The sequence below is a fragment of the Mytilus trossulus genome, chromosome 11 (assembly GCF_036588685.1).
Source record: "Mytilus trossulus isolate FHL-02 chromosome 11, PNRI_Mtr1.1.1.hap1, whole genome shotgun sequence".
Lineage (NCBI taxonomy): Eukaryota > Metazoa > Mollusca > Bivalvia > Mytilida > Mytilidae > Mytilus > Mytilus trossulus.
Window position 1 is genome coordinate 20,583,208 of NC_086383.1, and position 16,520 is coordinate 20,599,727.

Consider the following 16,520-nt stretch of genomic DNA (forward strand, 5'->3'; position numbering starts at 1 on the left):
AAATCATCAAATTACCGTCTTTGATTCAGTATACAACATGTACAATGCATTCACACATAAGCATTAACAATTTGCAACTGAAAACACACATTTAAATGTCGATTTATGATGTTTTGGTGAGACTAACTATTTTATAAAGTGAATGTGTAACAAAATATTACTGAAAAAGTACAAATTAAGGTGTTTTTTTTTTTTGCGTTCAGAAAAGGTGCACTCTATCGAACTCAATAAAAGTGTGCTTGATTACATTTTGTGTTTTAGCTATGTAGTGATTGACTTAAGATTATTAAGTCATTCAATCGACAAACATCGCTTTGAATAAACGTCAAATAGCCAGTTATGAGAATTGGCCATACTTTTTACGTTCTTAGGTTTCTAAGAGATACAAAAAAAATGGCTTTGTTGTTTTCAGTTTGAATAAAGATTCTGATAAGCGTTGGTTGTTAAATGTACATGAAATTGTTATCAAAGGTACCAAAATTATAATTTAGTATGCCAGACGCGCGTTTCGTCTACATAAGACTCATCAGTGACGCTCATATCAAAATATTTGTAAAGCCAAACAAGTACAAAGTTGAAGAGCATTGAGAATCCATAATTCCAAAAAGTTGTGCCAAATACGGCTAAGGTAGTCTATGTCTGGGATAAGAATATCCTTAGTTTTTCGAACAAATCAAAGTTTTATAAACAGAAAATTTATATAAATGACCAAATTATTGATATTCATGTCAACACAGATTGTTGACTACTAGACTGGTGATACCCTCGGGGACGAAACGTCCACCAGCAGTGGAAAGAGCTTCAATATCCTTAAAATTCGAGATTTGGTAGGAATGGGTAACCCTGAAACATCCGCACGAAAAGAACTTTAAAAAACTCGAATGAAGCGAGACAAAACTGATGTTATGAAATTGTTTCAGACACTGCAAAGCTGGCCAAATCTGAGCAGTTATATGGCTTGTTTTCGGGTTCTGTTGCTTCTTCCAAATTAATGTGCAACCTTCTAAACGCGAATGAAAAAGAAAATTTGCTTCAAACATTTTCATTAATGAACGGCTTATACAAAAGTCAACCGATATCTTCAAAACAATTAAAAGATTTTCATTGCTTACATTTTTAAAAAAGGAAATAAAAGACAAGCAGTTATTGGCTGATAAGAACAACAAAACATTGAGAGCAGATAAAAAAAATGTCGACTGCTTGTCATAGCCCAGACAAGATAGTTGGTTGCGCAAAAGGCTCTCCAGTTTGAATTAGGTCCTCTTCCAATGTATCTTGCAAACTTTGATAGTACACATGTAATGAAAATTAAAATCTGTCCTGGATGGTCTTTTAGAAAATGGTCATTCCTTAGGAAAGCATGTGTATATTTGATGACATGGCATTAATTCAACCCATTACTAGGATACCAAGCACTTTTTTTATTTGGCAATTGTTATTTTAAAAACCATCTTTTAGTTTCGAAAAGAGGTCCCGTATTGATTTTGTCACTGATTAGTATCCCACAATATCCATAAAAAATTTAATACAGCAGGTCCTTGGGAGGGAAAATCATTACGATAAGTTCTAGACCATCACAATCGTGTTCTTGGGAATTGAAGAAATGTTTGTTAGTTGGAAAAGAGTAAATAATCCTATAGATTTACACTTGAATGTATTGATTTATTTGTATCACATGGAAGTATGTGCCACAAAATAAATGTTGGAAATGAAATAGCGTAGAATGGTTTTATCTTATAATCAAACAGGAAGAAGCCGATTACAAAATGTTTCTTAATGCAAAAATATGCAGCTGACAAAAGTTACGACTCCATTCTTACAAAACCTTCTGACATTGATGTAGAAGTATTGGCTTACTATTTTCACAGTTGCATATCAATTCTAACATTGATAGATTGGTGAGAATGTTTGTAGAAAACTGCCAGGATTTCACGGCAGTACAGGTTGTGATTCAATAAGTGTTTTGTCTGGTAATGGAAAAACAGCAAAGTATTCGGCTTTTTGACACGTTATGTGTTTTCGGAAGGTCTTTTACATCGAGGTGAAACCTTTGAAGAGGTTGACGAAGAGTTGGCAAAACACTCGAGAGGTGTTCGTGTTCTGTATATGGCTACGAAATTAGAAATACCGATGAATAAAGATCAGAACGTTTTGCAATGCAACCAAAACAAGATTTATTGTCATCTACTGCCCCAAACAAAAGATACAATGTTAAAGCACATTAAACCATCCAACTTTCAGACAAAGATTTCGAAATCTGCTCTTAAACACAACACTGGTCTGTTGCTAAACAACTATAGTTGGATTGTTTAAAATGATTTGATCAGTATCAATTGGCTAGACCAACCACTAGCGTTAGATGCTTTAATAATTCTAAAATGCTGTTCATTTAAAGCTGGTTGTGCCAACAACAGATGTTCATGTGTTCAACAAGATTTATCCTAAACAGATACCTGTATGTAAATGCTCGAAAGCTTGTAGATATAAGGATTATCAAAACGTTGATATTGCTAACGATGACGACGAATATGATGGAAATGATGATAATGATAATTCGGTACATGCAGGTGACCAAACTAATGACGATTCTATGGATTGACCTTCTGCGTGACCTTAAAATGTGGTGATTCGGTTGTTCAAAAAAAAAAAAAAGATAGAGATCTTGAAACCCTGACATTTTTGTGTGTTTTAATATGTAAGTTATTTCATGAATATGATGTATAAATTTGTGAAAGAATCGTGCATTTCTAGTTGCCTATGTTTGTGTCTGTCGTTGATTCTATGTTTTTGTTTCTTACCTTTAAATGGTTTTTTTCAACAGCCTTTACATTGTAGTTACATTATGCTCTATGTTTCAATATAAAAAATATACCATTTTATCCAGAAAATTAGTACTTTTGCTTTTTTTCATTCAAAATCATGAATTTTGGAAATTACTCTCCCCCTTTTTTCTTGGTCCTCTACGATTTGAAAATTAATTGAAAATAAGCCTGCGTTTTAATAAGGTATGATTTGTTCCATTTTATAAAAAGAATAGTACTTAATTATTGGTTATTTTTACATTTTTCTGTAAATATGTGCAAAACAAAATTTTTGATATACCCTTAAATAAGTCCCCTTTTAACCCCTTTTGGACACTTTTTCAAAAGTCTAACACCTCTTAAAATATTCTTCATATATTACTGTTTTAATTTATACCAAAAAATTGCGGTACCCTGGGGTGTAACACAGAATTGAAATTTTGCCCTACCAGCTGATGGACTAATATATATTAATTAGCACAATACAAACAGAGAAACAAATATTTTCTAGAGTTATCTCCCTTCTAACATACTGTTTTTATATTTTCAGAGTCTCCATCAAAAGAGAAGAAAAATGTAACATTCTCAGAGAACATGGTTCAAGTAAAGGTATAATAACTTGTATAATATCCAATATCTTTTTTTTGTTTCTTAGTTTTCAATATGTAATATATTCATGTACCCTTCAGTAACATTGATTTTTACATTTTCTTTATTTGACCCAAAATAAAAAAGCATCAATTTTCTGTCATTTTTATTTTACATTTCATCAATAGATATTAAAAGATGTGGGATGATTGCTGATGAGACAACTCTCCATCCTTGTCACAATTTGTAAAAAATAAACAATTATAGGTTAAAATACGACCTTCAACACAGAGCCTTGGCTCACATTGAAAAAAGCAATCTATTAACTGCTTAAAAAATGGCAAGTGTAAAAATATTCTAACCTGGAAAAAACAACGGTCTAATCTATATAAAAAACGAGAGATGAGCAACACTAATGAACCACATTAACAAACAACAAACACTAAATACAGCTTATTAAGTCTGGTAACCAATACATGCTTATTGTTGTTTTTGTTTTAATTTCAGCATCTTACTCCTGAGTTTAATATGTCGGGAGACCAGTGCCTTTATTGCTTATTGTTACTTTTGTTTTAATTTCAGCATCTTACTCCTGAGTTTAATATGTCGGGAGACCAGTGCCTTTATTGCTTATTGTAGCTTTTGTTTTAATTTCAGCATCTTACCCCTGAGTTTAATATGTCTGGAGACCAGTGCCTTTATTCAGATGATGATGAAGACACTATTGAATTGATATCTTCACAGGAAGACTGTTCAGAGGAAAAAAGACCAAGATTGTCGTAATTAAGACATGAAAAACATTTTTATTTGCAGTTGTTGGAAAATTAAATTTTTAACAAGAATGTCAAGGACAGTCATGCAAAATACTTGACATTGAAGAAAAACAAACTTTTATTTGCCTTTTTGAAGATTAAATTATTTTTTTGATAGAATTAAGGCCTTTTATCTTGAGTTATTCTAATATTAATTTAGAATTAGCTTGTTTTGAGCAGATATATTGTTCGACCCCCATGAAGAACTTTCTTATTATGCCACTAGATTTAATCAGTTTGTGTTCCTCTTACATGTATCTCAACCTCGTTTATTTGTGTCCTTCACTGAAAAGTTGTTCTTGATTTCAAAGACATAAAGCAAAAAAATCATTTATTAGTTGTAAAACTTTTGAAATTACAGTCTATTCCTGTCAAAATTACAAGTACAAGAACAAGTGCTTTTAATGGTTACATAAAGAATTTTGGGGGATACGCTTTAAAAAAACTTAAGAATTTGTTTTTCATACTTCAGCATGAATTTAAACCCAAACAAAAGAATGTTTAAGGTAGTAAAATCAAGAGGTTCATACATTATCTGTTTGCTTGAGGGGTAATATATAAGTGAAATGATATAAAATAATCACTTAGTTTCAAAATGGCTTTACCTAACTATCATCAGTTATGTTGAAGATAATTCTTTTGTTGATGTTTTGCCATGAACTTTAAGCTTTCTGCTATATTTTGCCTTCTATCCCTCATCAATATTTTGACAATCTGCAGAAAAATCCTGTCACCCGGGTAAAGTTGACATTTTTATCAAATCCTTTCCAACTTTTTCTTTCCAACCTTTAAATATATTCAGTAATCAGTGAAAACAATTGAAACAAGAGGACCATCTTCTTTTAGACATGATCATTTGACATGTCATGATATATCCATGCTTGTATTGCTTGTGAGACAAATTGTTGTTCTCTGAAATCAAAATTTACCTGTTTTCTATATGTTCTATCAATGTTTTATATATGTTAACCACATAGTTGTCTTATCATTATTATTGTTAAATGTGTTGTTATTTAAATTGTTGACTGTTTTTCTGAAATAAAATATATTTAAGATATTGTAGCTTTATTATATAATAATGATGCTTTGTGGTAATTTTCATACTTGTATCATCATTTGCACAATTCCCTCGATTTTGCTTGCTAATATCTTCCACTAAAAAGGAAAATTACTGATGAAGAAAAAAAATTTCTAAGGCCACTCTACCATTTCTTCTACAATTTTTTAACTGAAGGTTTACAATGTATTTATTTAAGTAAAAGACAATTGCATTTCAATAACAACAAACATAATATGGCAGTACCTGTTTCCTATAGATGGGTGTAAAAAACCCATTGACATGACTGTTTATTCACTCGGGACGCACATTCTAAAAATACTTCCTCGTCATGCATTTAAAAATGGATTGTCATACGAAGAACACATTGATAAATTTGTATGGTTCATTCTGAATACAGGTTTATCTACTGTAACGGGGGAAAACATGTGTTATCGTTAATTGACGTCGAATCCTATCATGCAGGCAACGGTTACATGGGTATTATAGCAAAGCAGGATAACTTGTAAGTACATGTATTTACTATAAGATTTATAGAAAATTACACGCTGTGAATGCCAAATTTCTAGGATATATATGTCCAAAAGATCTAATGTGCATTTAGGCTAACGACCATATAGTCATGTTGATATTTTTATGTGTTATTGACTTGTTTGTCTATTGTGACATAGTAAAAACTTAACACACACTTATCAACTTTTTTGTGGACAAACATTCAGAATTTGTCCAATACTTCAATTTAAGTCCGTATATGCCCTTAACTGAATCTCATTTTTTGTCGTACTAGTATTAAGAAAAAAAGTTTAAAATGTAAATAGTTCGGTTATAGTTAATTTCAGTTCAATTACAAAATATGTTTTTTTCAATAATCCTTTCTCTTTCAATTGTATAAAAGACTAGAACGATTGTTTTCATCGAGAACGGAATTTATAAAAAAATATATCGTAATACATTTTGTAATATAGTTTAAAATATATTGACAGGAGAAGAACACATTAAGGTTAGTTAAAAAAACTGTAAACATAGATAGTCATATTTGTTTCTAAATATAGTGCAATCATACAATTTCAAACAAATTATAGGTCAACGAGCCTTTTCAAAATACTAAAGTTACAGGACCGTTGTTTTAAAATTGTATAAAAAACAACAGAAGATAATTCTAAAATGTGTTTTTTGGGAGGATGACAGTGGGATACGGTTGGTGATTTTGGAAAATGTGATCACCGTATTTATAGTGGAAGATATTAACAAGCAAAATCGACAGAATTGTGCAAATGATGATACTAGCATGAAAATTAGCATTTAGCATCATTTTTATATACTTTTTTAAGAGAAAAAAAACTGCTGGCCTTAAAAAAAATCATTTTTTCAAGAAGGCCACCACCTTTTCTAAAATGGGTGTTTTTTCCAGGTTTAAAATACAATTTTTTCTGGAAAACGTTTTCTTTGGCCTTCTTTTAGAACAAAACATTATCAGATTTGATTGGTACCTTCTTTTCATGTGACATATATATTAGAAATGAATATTTTACATGTTCAGGGTTTGCGCATGCGCAAAAATGTTTCAAAATTAGCACAAAAAAATTGAACTATTCATTATATTATTAGCGCTTTGGTATTTTCAATGACGTTATGAATTTGTTTAATACCATTTTTAAGGTTATGATACACATGCGTTTAACAATTTCTCGCATGCGCAGGCTATTTATAGACATGAAGAGTGATTTGCACGCACTACAAGGGCACAATGATGTAAATTGTAGTTCATCTAACAGATGAGGATTTGGATTTTGTTAACATATCTTCGTCATCTTTTCCTTCCTCTACACATCTAAGCTCTTCTGTTCAAGAACGTGCAACTTCTATGATGCCATTGTTTGAAAACACATCCTTGCAGGTGCAATGATCAAGCATTCATTGGATAAGATGAAAAAGGCGGTTAACTTTTTAAATCCCGGGCAACCATAAATTATAGCTTCAGATCTACCACTTTGGTATTGGCTAAGCAATTTCAGTTGGAATGGCCAGATTTGTACGAAGAAGATAAGTTTATCGTCATGTTTGATGGATTGTACATTGCAATGGCTTGTTTTATGTCTGATTGAAATAATGCGTGATAGCGGATGGACATGTGCCCTCACTGAAACCGATATTGCAACACCTAGAATGGCAGATTCTTTTCATATATGTTCATATGTAATAAGGACTAAACACTCGCATCAAATGACAGCATGTGTTTTGCTGGAATTGATAATGTCAGCTTATGAAAGCATAAACGCAGAAAATATAACTCATGACTCTGTGACGTTTAAGTATTTGATCAACTGTGAAGAGTCACCTCGACAACAATTTTATTTCTGGCGTTCATTCGTAAATTAAGAACTTCTTGTGCTGTCGGTAGTACGTCCATTTCACAAGTCAGATATATACGTTACAAATAGTCCATACAAAGCATGATACCGTATTGTGTTTGTCTTGATCATGTTAATTATGCTTGATGGTTACCTATCCATTTCCGAGATATGGCATCCCTTCACGAACATCACTTACAGGTAGCAATGAAATTTGCAAGTGGTAATGCGTAAGACCAGATAGTTGTTTTCTTAAAATACAATTGATCAGGCACAAAAACAGAATAATACAATTGTGAAGGGCAATGTTGGTGCCATACGTTTACCAAAAGATCCCTTCGAGACGATGTATAGTAGCTGAACCAGAATTCAGTAGACTATATATAGCTAGTAGAGGAATTTTTATAGATCTAGTGGTTTGAGTCAAGCTACAAGAGATGACCGACATCATAAAGACTCTACGATACACACAAGTTGTTCTTCAAAAAACTTCAAAGGCTTTCCAAAGTGATAAACGAGTTTGGAAATTTATTTCAGGCTAGAAGAGTCGTCAGATTTGTACACAATTGACTCCTTTAATGAGGTTGTTGATTCGGAAGCAGGTAAGCCATGTATATGTCGTGTACAAGTTGCGTTTTTGTACAGGTTATAACATGTACAAAAATATTGTACATGTTATAACTTGTATAATGCAAAAATACAAGTTATAACATGTACAAAAGTACCTCATACATGTTATAACCTGTACAAAATATTGCTTAAAAATGGTTCTAACTTGTACAAAATTTAAGATAAATCTTAAGAAGTAAAATACACATTTAAATTCACCAATGCATAAAGAACAACAACAACAAACAGGCCATAACGTGTCTTTTTCTGTAAAGGACAATGATCACAAAGTTTCATAAATATATGTTTCATGACTTATGATGGTAAAATGTGTTTTCATGTGATTGAATGTTTTATATAGTCCATCATGGCTTAAATAAGTGTGACACTATTTACTAAAAGCTTGTATTTCCTCAATGACAATTACATTAGATACTAGTACATGTACCTAAGTTCTTCCCAAAATTTTAAGAACGATGCCTAATAATATTGGGTAATACTCCTCCCTCTCGTTTTATAGCATGCAAAGACTAAAACAATGTTTTATATGCCTACTCTGTAAAATCAAGAGAGAGCTGAAATAGTTTTCATTGCACCACGTTTCATTATAAATATCTTTGGATCTACTCTTCAACATTTTTGGACTTCAGCATGACTTATGTAAATTTATAACTCATTTTTTTTTATAAACTATAAGATTATTTCATTAGGCAAATGTCATTTTTATGTTTTAAATATATATCCTCTACTTTGAAAGCATGTATTTGTGTCCTTTGGATGTTGTCTGCTCCTTGAACGGGTTGTTATCATTTAGACACATACCCCATTTCCATTCCCAATTTTATTTGAAGACACATCTGTCCTGGCTATCCTCTTATGTCTTTAAGTGTCAACTAGAATGAAAGTATTTGACTATTGCCTTCAAAGTGGACACTCACATTCACAATTCATCAAATAAAGATATGTCCATAGATAGTCATAAGAGAATTATAAGACATGTCCTAAGATATACATGTATCTTATGACAAGTCTTGAGAATGCTTCGTAATACCGACCCCTGGACATTAACTGTATCAAAAAAGGACAAAAACACTAACATGAAGGAATAATAAAAAAAGTTATGAAAATATTATTGATGTCAATAACATCTGTTGCAATAATAGAAACATATCCTTATTTTTCGATTTTGTACAAGTTAAAACCATTTTTAAGCAATATTTTGTACAGGTTATAACATGTATGAGGTACTTTTGTACATGTTATAACTTGTATTTTTGCATCATACAAGTTATAACATGTACAATATTTTTGTACATGTTATAACCTGTACAAAATCGCAACTTGTACACGACATATATTGTAATAGAAAAATGTACTTTATTTGATTTTATATAGTTACTAATTAATACATGTAGAATTTTCTGTGAAAAATATTTTATAACTACTATATACTTTAAAGTCAAACTTTCATGTTTAATTGGTGAACATAAGAAACAACAAATAGACTTTTGTTTCAAGTAAATGTCACGCTGTTCTTAGTGACTTTCTGATAGTACAAATGTTACTTAATTTTGTTTGATAAAGGTTAACAAATTATGTCATAAACTATGGACAATGGTCAACTACATGTAGGCATTATAATTACAGATAAAGATAATAGATAAGTTAAGGCTCAAGACACGCACAAATTAGTATATAAAGTAATCAAGCCGCTATAATGTTAATAGCGAATTTCTTGATATTTTAGTTTGGTTTTTCTTTGCCATTGTTGTCCCGGCCTACTACCTTGAGCCTCCCCCAGATTGCGCCAAAGGGCATTACAATCGTCGGGTTAATATACCACAACACAAAACACAACAAATCACAACACAATATATGGTAGAGGACTATGTTCAACAATAGCAAAAAACCACTGAAACAAGGTAAAACACCAGCAAATTACCATCAGGAAATTCAATGCGATATTGAATCAGCCTTCGACAATTTAGATCTTTTCACAAAAAAACCAGACAACGTTATAAGCTTCAAACCGGATCACCCACCATCGTATCCAGTTGATGATAACGACACCACTATACCATACGTTGAAGACCAGCCTTTCTTTCAATCATCGCCTATTCATTCTAACAACTTTCTTTCGTCGTGGACAGGACAACCCACTTTGCCATCCAGTATCACTCCATTAAGACCATCAATTGTACGCCGGCCATCTATTCCATCAACGCTTGCTAAAAAACCGGCACCTACCACAACTTTACTTCAAACGCCACAACATTTTTCATCATTGTATCCTACTCTACCAATTTTAGCTACAACATCCACAACATCACAAATTCCTTCAACAGTAACTGCTACAACATCCACAACAGTTCCAGTAACTACAGCTGCAGGACCAGGGACAGTAGCATTAACATTAGCAGGACCAGGAGCAGTAGCAGGACCAGGACCAGGACCAGGAACAGGAGCAGTAGCAGGATCAGGATCAGCAGCAACAGCCCATTTCCAAGGTAGGACAACACAACCTCCTACCAACATTTATAATATGTCATCAATTTTGAAAATTGAAAAATTTAAAGGTGACACTACTCAAAATCCGGAAACTTGGTTAACCAATTTTAATCAATATTGTAGTTTTTACGATTTGTCAAAGAAAAAGAGTGCAGAGTCATTTCCTTTTCATTTAGAAGGCCACGCCAAAATTTGGTATGACACAGTGGCCGATTCAAAAAAACATCATTTTGATTTTTTGATCGCTGCTTTCAGAGATCGTTTTAAAGATAAACAACATCTTTTGGACATAACAATTTTACAAACCCATCAAGGAAGAAATGAGTCTGTACTAGATTTCTTATCTAGGTTGTTAAAATTAGCTACTAATAGAAATATATCTGATATATTGCTAGCCGTAGCAATGAATGGTTTAAGGGCTGATTTAAAAACAATAGTCATGACGAAGGAACCTAAAAATATTGAAGAATTTAGGCATGCTGCAAATTTGGCAGAAAAAGCTATTGATTCAAATGTAAATTCTGTAAATTCTATGAATCAAACTGTTTTAAATGAAATTCATTCGCTAAAGGAACATATACAATCTATTAATGTAAATAGTACAACTCCAGATACTCCCCAACATCAATCTTATCAACCTCCTCAAAATTCCGTTTATGTACAACAGCCAGTTTATCATACCCCAAGAACGCCATATCATACTGGGTATCTATCAAATAGGTATAAGGCGCCACAAAATCAACAACCACGTCAAAATTTCAATAGGATGCCTCCACACTATCCCGTTAATCAAAATTTTCGACAACCATTTAGATTTCAAAATCAATCACAAACATCATCTCGTAGATGTTTATACTGCAATAGGTTTTCTCATGATAGAAACCAATGTCCCGCCAGAAATGCAACTTGCCAACTTTGTAACAAAATGGGACATTTTGCAACAGCCTGTCTATCTACCAGAAGAATGCAACCACAATAGCAATTCAAGCCTGTTCGAATTTCTACTTTGGACAGGCATACAAAATTTAACAAAGTTAAAAACAATTGTTCAAATCATGAAAGTTCACAAAAGCAAACAAAACAATTTCTTACAGATCTGCATCAATGTCTTATTCCTGTATATTTTGGTGGTATTTACATTAAAGCACTTTTGGACACTGGATCAACAATATCTGCTATTAATGAAAAAACATTCTTGAAAACGATATATGCAAGCAATCGTTTATTACAATCAGACATTAAGCAAATAGTTGGGGCAGGTGGAGCTACTTACCCAGTTAAAGGTCAAATTGAGTTAAAATTTAAAATAGGCGGAGTAATACTTTCTCAAAATTTTTATATTATTCCAGCTTTAAGACATTCTATGATCTTAGGAACAGATTTTTGCAAAGAAAAAAGTGTTTGTTTAAATTGGAATACTAACAAATTATCTTTGATTAAAGATTCAGTTACAATCAATGTAGTAAGCGTAACACCAGGTTTTGCTAGGGTCTATAGGAAGACAACAATCCCTCCTAATACAATTATGAACGTTTGTGTTAGATTGTCTCAGGCATTGCCGAATCAAAATTACTTGTTAGAACCATTAAAAAATCATTACCAATACAAGGACCTTTTGTTCGCCTTCACATGGATGTTTTAGGGGGACTACCAACTTCAAAAGAAAAATACAAATATATTTTGTTAGTAACCGATTCTTTCTCGCATTAACCGAAAGTTTTCCAATGAAAACTCAAGAAGCTGAAGAAATTGCAAACATTTTATATTCTGAAATTTTTACCAGATATGGAGCTTGTCGATATTTGGTATCCGACAGACATGCAAGTAATTTAAGTAAACTTGTCAACATTTTATGCAAAATGTTCAATGTTACACAACATTTTACTAGTTCATATCATCCGCAAAGTAACGTAGCATGTGAAAGAACAAATTCTACATTAGCACAATCTTTAAGAGCGTATTGCTCTGAGCAACAAACAAATTGGCCGCAAATTTTACCAAGTATTATGATGGCATTTAGAATGAGTCCTTGTACTCAGTCTACAGGTTTTTCACCTTACTATATGATCTTTGGAAGAGAAATGCCTTTACCGATAGATACAGCTTTAATCCCTGAAGAATTAATCACTCAATCTCCAGAAAAATATATAGATCAATTAATAAATAGAGTCAAAATTATTCATGATCTTGCTAAAACAAATTTGGAAGATGCTCAACTTAAAAGCAAAACATATTATGATAAAACCACTAAAATACAAAATTTTAAAGTAGGTGATCATGTTTTACTTAAACAAGAAAAAGTACAAATAGGAAAGAAAAGGAAATTAGAACCTAAATGGATTGGACCATTTTCTATACTGGAAAATCGACATGATTTGATTTATAAAAACACTTAGGCCAGTTAAATCATTTATTCATGCAAACAGACTGAAAGCTTATAAAGATCCAAAGGATTTCAGGCCACCACCAAATCTTAGAAAAGATAATGAAACTTTACATAATGAGCCTGGTAATATAAATCAACCAAATCCTAATAATTTAAATGAAGATTTAAATCAACCAGAAAATTCCGAAAATAACTCTCAAAGAGATGTTGATGAAGCAACATCAAGTCAAGGTCAAAACAAAAATGATGAATGGTATGAGGCTATTAAATTATTAAAACTAAAATGGATTTCAGGAAAGAAACATTATTTAGTTCAATGGAAAGATAATTCAAACCCAACATGGGAACCGCAAGAAAATGTTAGTGAACCTCTGAAGATAGCATTTCATTCAGAAAAAGCGCGCAAAAGATTAAAAAGAAGACGTTAAAAAAAATAAAAAAAAACTTTTAAAAGTATTTATTTACAAAAGTGACATGCAATTCACAATTACATTAATCCACTTGACTACCTATATCAAAATTGTCCTTTCATTTAGACCACTGGAAAAATTTATCCCCAATCTTTTGATCTCCAGAAATCAAATTAATTCTTTTTTTTTTATATTGTAGGCATGTCAAGATTTGGATTTGTGACTTTGCGATTTTTTGCTTTTTGTCTTACTTTTGTCAACGTCAAACGCAGATGAACAGAGAATAAATTATGGAATAATATTTGAAAATCAACCTAATATTGACTTTGCTACTGATTATTGGACACATATTTATGAAATCCCAATGTATTTGAATATAGAACATAAGTTGGTCATTAAATGTCCAAAACAAGCAGGTCGTCAATGTCAATCGTATAACAAAATTGCTTCACAAGTAAATTATATAAGAGAATATATGAATGCACAAATACAAGACACGAAATCATTAATAGACAAATTGGTACCAAGACTAAATATCACTTTAATTGGCAAATCAAAGCGAGCATTAATCCCATTTGTAGGAAGCATTGTAGGGGGATTGTTCGGTTTAGTAACTGAAGAATCTATGAAAAAAATAGTTTCCCATATAAATACCTTAACATCTGAAAACAATAAAATTTCAAATGCTTTAAAGCAATATGGAGGTAGTTTAGCGTCTTTTTTTTCACAAACAGAAAAAAGACTTGACAATGCAATGCAAGGTATTGAAAAAAATTATCAGGCTTTATCCTTTTTAAATACCCTTATTCAAAGAGATTTTAAAAACCTAGAAGAACATTATACAGCATATTTTCAAATTCTAACAGATCAAAATCAAGATGCTAATACTTTACAAAATTATATAATGGATTTGAAATCAGCCATTGTTAATTTAGTTGAAGGTAAATTATCTCCTCTTCTTCTCAAACCAAATGTAATTCAACAAACTGTGTTGGATATTCAAAATATTTTAAACGCTAACTACACGGGATACAAAGTTTTAACTTCTAATCCACATTACTATTATAATTACGCTAAATATATTGTTCTCCAAAACAATACAAAATTGTATTTAGCTGTCCAATTTCCTTTAACAACTCATGGCAAACTATTTGAAGTCTATAAAATAAAATCTGTACCTGTTCAAGTTACTACCAATACTTCTCACGCAACACAACTTTTTAATGTACCTAATATATGCTGATCACCCATGATCGTAAATTTTTCACAACTCTAACTTTTGAACAAATGAATATGTGTCAAGGTATGACTCCAAAGCATTGTAATTTTAATCCTTTATTCCAATCATCCAATACTACAGAATGTGCTTTTCATATTTTCAATAATGACAAACAGAAAATTAAAAACTGTTGTGATTTTAAATTTTTGCCTAATTCCATTTCACCCCATATTGAGCAAATATCAGACGATTCAGTTCTAATTTATCAATATGATAATTTAAATTTAATGTGTAATGATAAAAATATAACACTATCAGGTTGTTCTTTTTGTATTTTTAGGATCCCTTGTCACTGTATTTTACTTTCTAAAAATTCACATTTTGCAACAAAATTATCACTTTGTGAAAATGGAACATATGATTTTACCAAACTTCACCCAGTTAACTTAGCAATTTTACAACACTTCTTTGATGATTCAAAAATTGAAAATATCCTTGCTACTACAACTTTCACTGATCCAGTTTCTATTTCTTTACCAAACTTCACAATATACAAAAATAAAATGAATCATATTTTTGCTAAAGATGAAAAATATCACCTCAATTTAAAAAAATTGGTTACAAGAGTCAAGACACAAAATACTATATATTCGACTTTAGCTGATTCTATGGTAGATGGACAAATTGATCTAAACTTTGAAAAATGGCCTACGACCAATGATATATTATCATTAATTGCAATTATTATTACTTCACTTAATACAATTGTTCTTATCTGGTTATTTTATAAATTCAAAATTATAGCTGCTGCAATAGCTATATATCAACCTGTGCAAATATCTGCTACCACTCTACCAAATTTTAAATTTGACCCTTCCACAACTCAAGCACCTACTACATGGATCAATGTATTAAATTCCAATATAACTTGGGATCATGCTGTTTTTACATTAGCTTTTACTTCTTTTTTAATGACTATTATTTTGTTAGTTAAATCCTTCAAAAGAACAAATATGAATACTAAATTATGTTTAGAAATAACAACAGGTTTCAATTGTGTTTGCATTCCAATTTATTCCATGCCTCTATGTCCAACATACTGGGATATTCAACTTCCAAACATTATTGATAATTTATCTGTTGTAAATTACATTAGGCCAAAATTACATATTTCTTATCCAAATTTTACGGTTCGCAATAAAAATACTTATCTATCCATTCAGGTACCTGAAATTATCGATCTGAACATTTTCCAAGCATGCACACTAAGGTCAATACTTAAACATCCTTTCTCTGTTTATGTCATACTACTTCATCATATAACATTAAATGTCCTATTAGAATAGATTCGCAACAAATGGTGATAACTCAGGTCAACCAAACATGCGTAACACTAATGTATACCCTTCTACCTTGTACTAATATTGTTTTTTTTCTATTTTCTCAGATATTGATATGTTTAAAGACGTGACTACCTTTTCGCCGTCCCAGCTCTGGTATAAATTATCTAATAATCATACGGATATAGATTATTTAGAAGCCTTAAATTATTTAGCGGATATGAATTTTGATCCGTTCAACTATTCATCTCTTCAGACTGCATGTTTAGAAATTTTATTTAAAAATTAAGAGGTGGATATACCATATAATGATTAAGTTTATATATTTCCTATTATGAAATACTACACAAACAATACATCAGACAACTTAGATACTTTCGTTAAATTTAAATTTTGTCAATTGATAAATATATTATATTTACTATTTGTTCAAAGTTCT

The 16,520-nt window shown here is 31.3% G+C and overlaps 2 protein-coding genes across 3 annotated transcripts in view; both read left to right on the forward strand.

The window, feature by feature from the left end:
• Positions 1 to 4,254, forward strand: part of LOC134690836 (leucine-rich repeat and coiled-coil domain-containing protein 1-like) — a 177,246-nt gene extending 172,992 nt beyond the window's left edge. The window contains exons 14-15 of one of the 2 annotated variants that reach the window (XM_063550944.1): positions 3,352 to 3,410; positions 4,047 to 4,253. In XM_063550944.1, the coding sequence (XP_063407014.1) occupies positions 3,352 to 3,410; positions 4,047 to 4,172 (185 nt within the window). In that variant the 3' untranslated portion in view covers positions 4,173 to 4,253. Of the gene's footprint in view, positions 1 to 3,351; positions 3,411 to 4,046 lie in introns of both variants that reach the window. The other variant, XM_063550943.1, reaches the window with a different exon arrangement.
• Positions 4,255 to 9,936: 5,682 nt separating this feature from the next.
• LOC134689592 (platelet glycoprotein Ib alpha chain-like) lies at positions 9,937 to 14,205 on the forward strand. Its single transcript, XM_063549560.1, has 2 exons — positions 9,937 to 10,725; positions 13,722 to 14,205. The coding sequence occupies exons 1-2, from the start codon at positions 10,107 to 10,109 to the stop codon at positions 13,796 to 13,798; spliced, it is 696 nt and encodes a 231-aa protein (XP_063405630.1). The 5' UTR covers positions 9,937 to 10,106; the 3' UTR covers positions 13,799 to 14,205.
• The last annotated feature ends 2,315 nt before the right edge of the window (positions 14,206 to 16,520 follow it).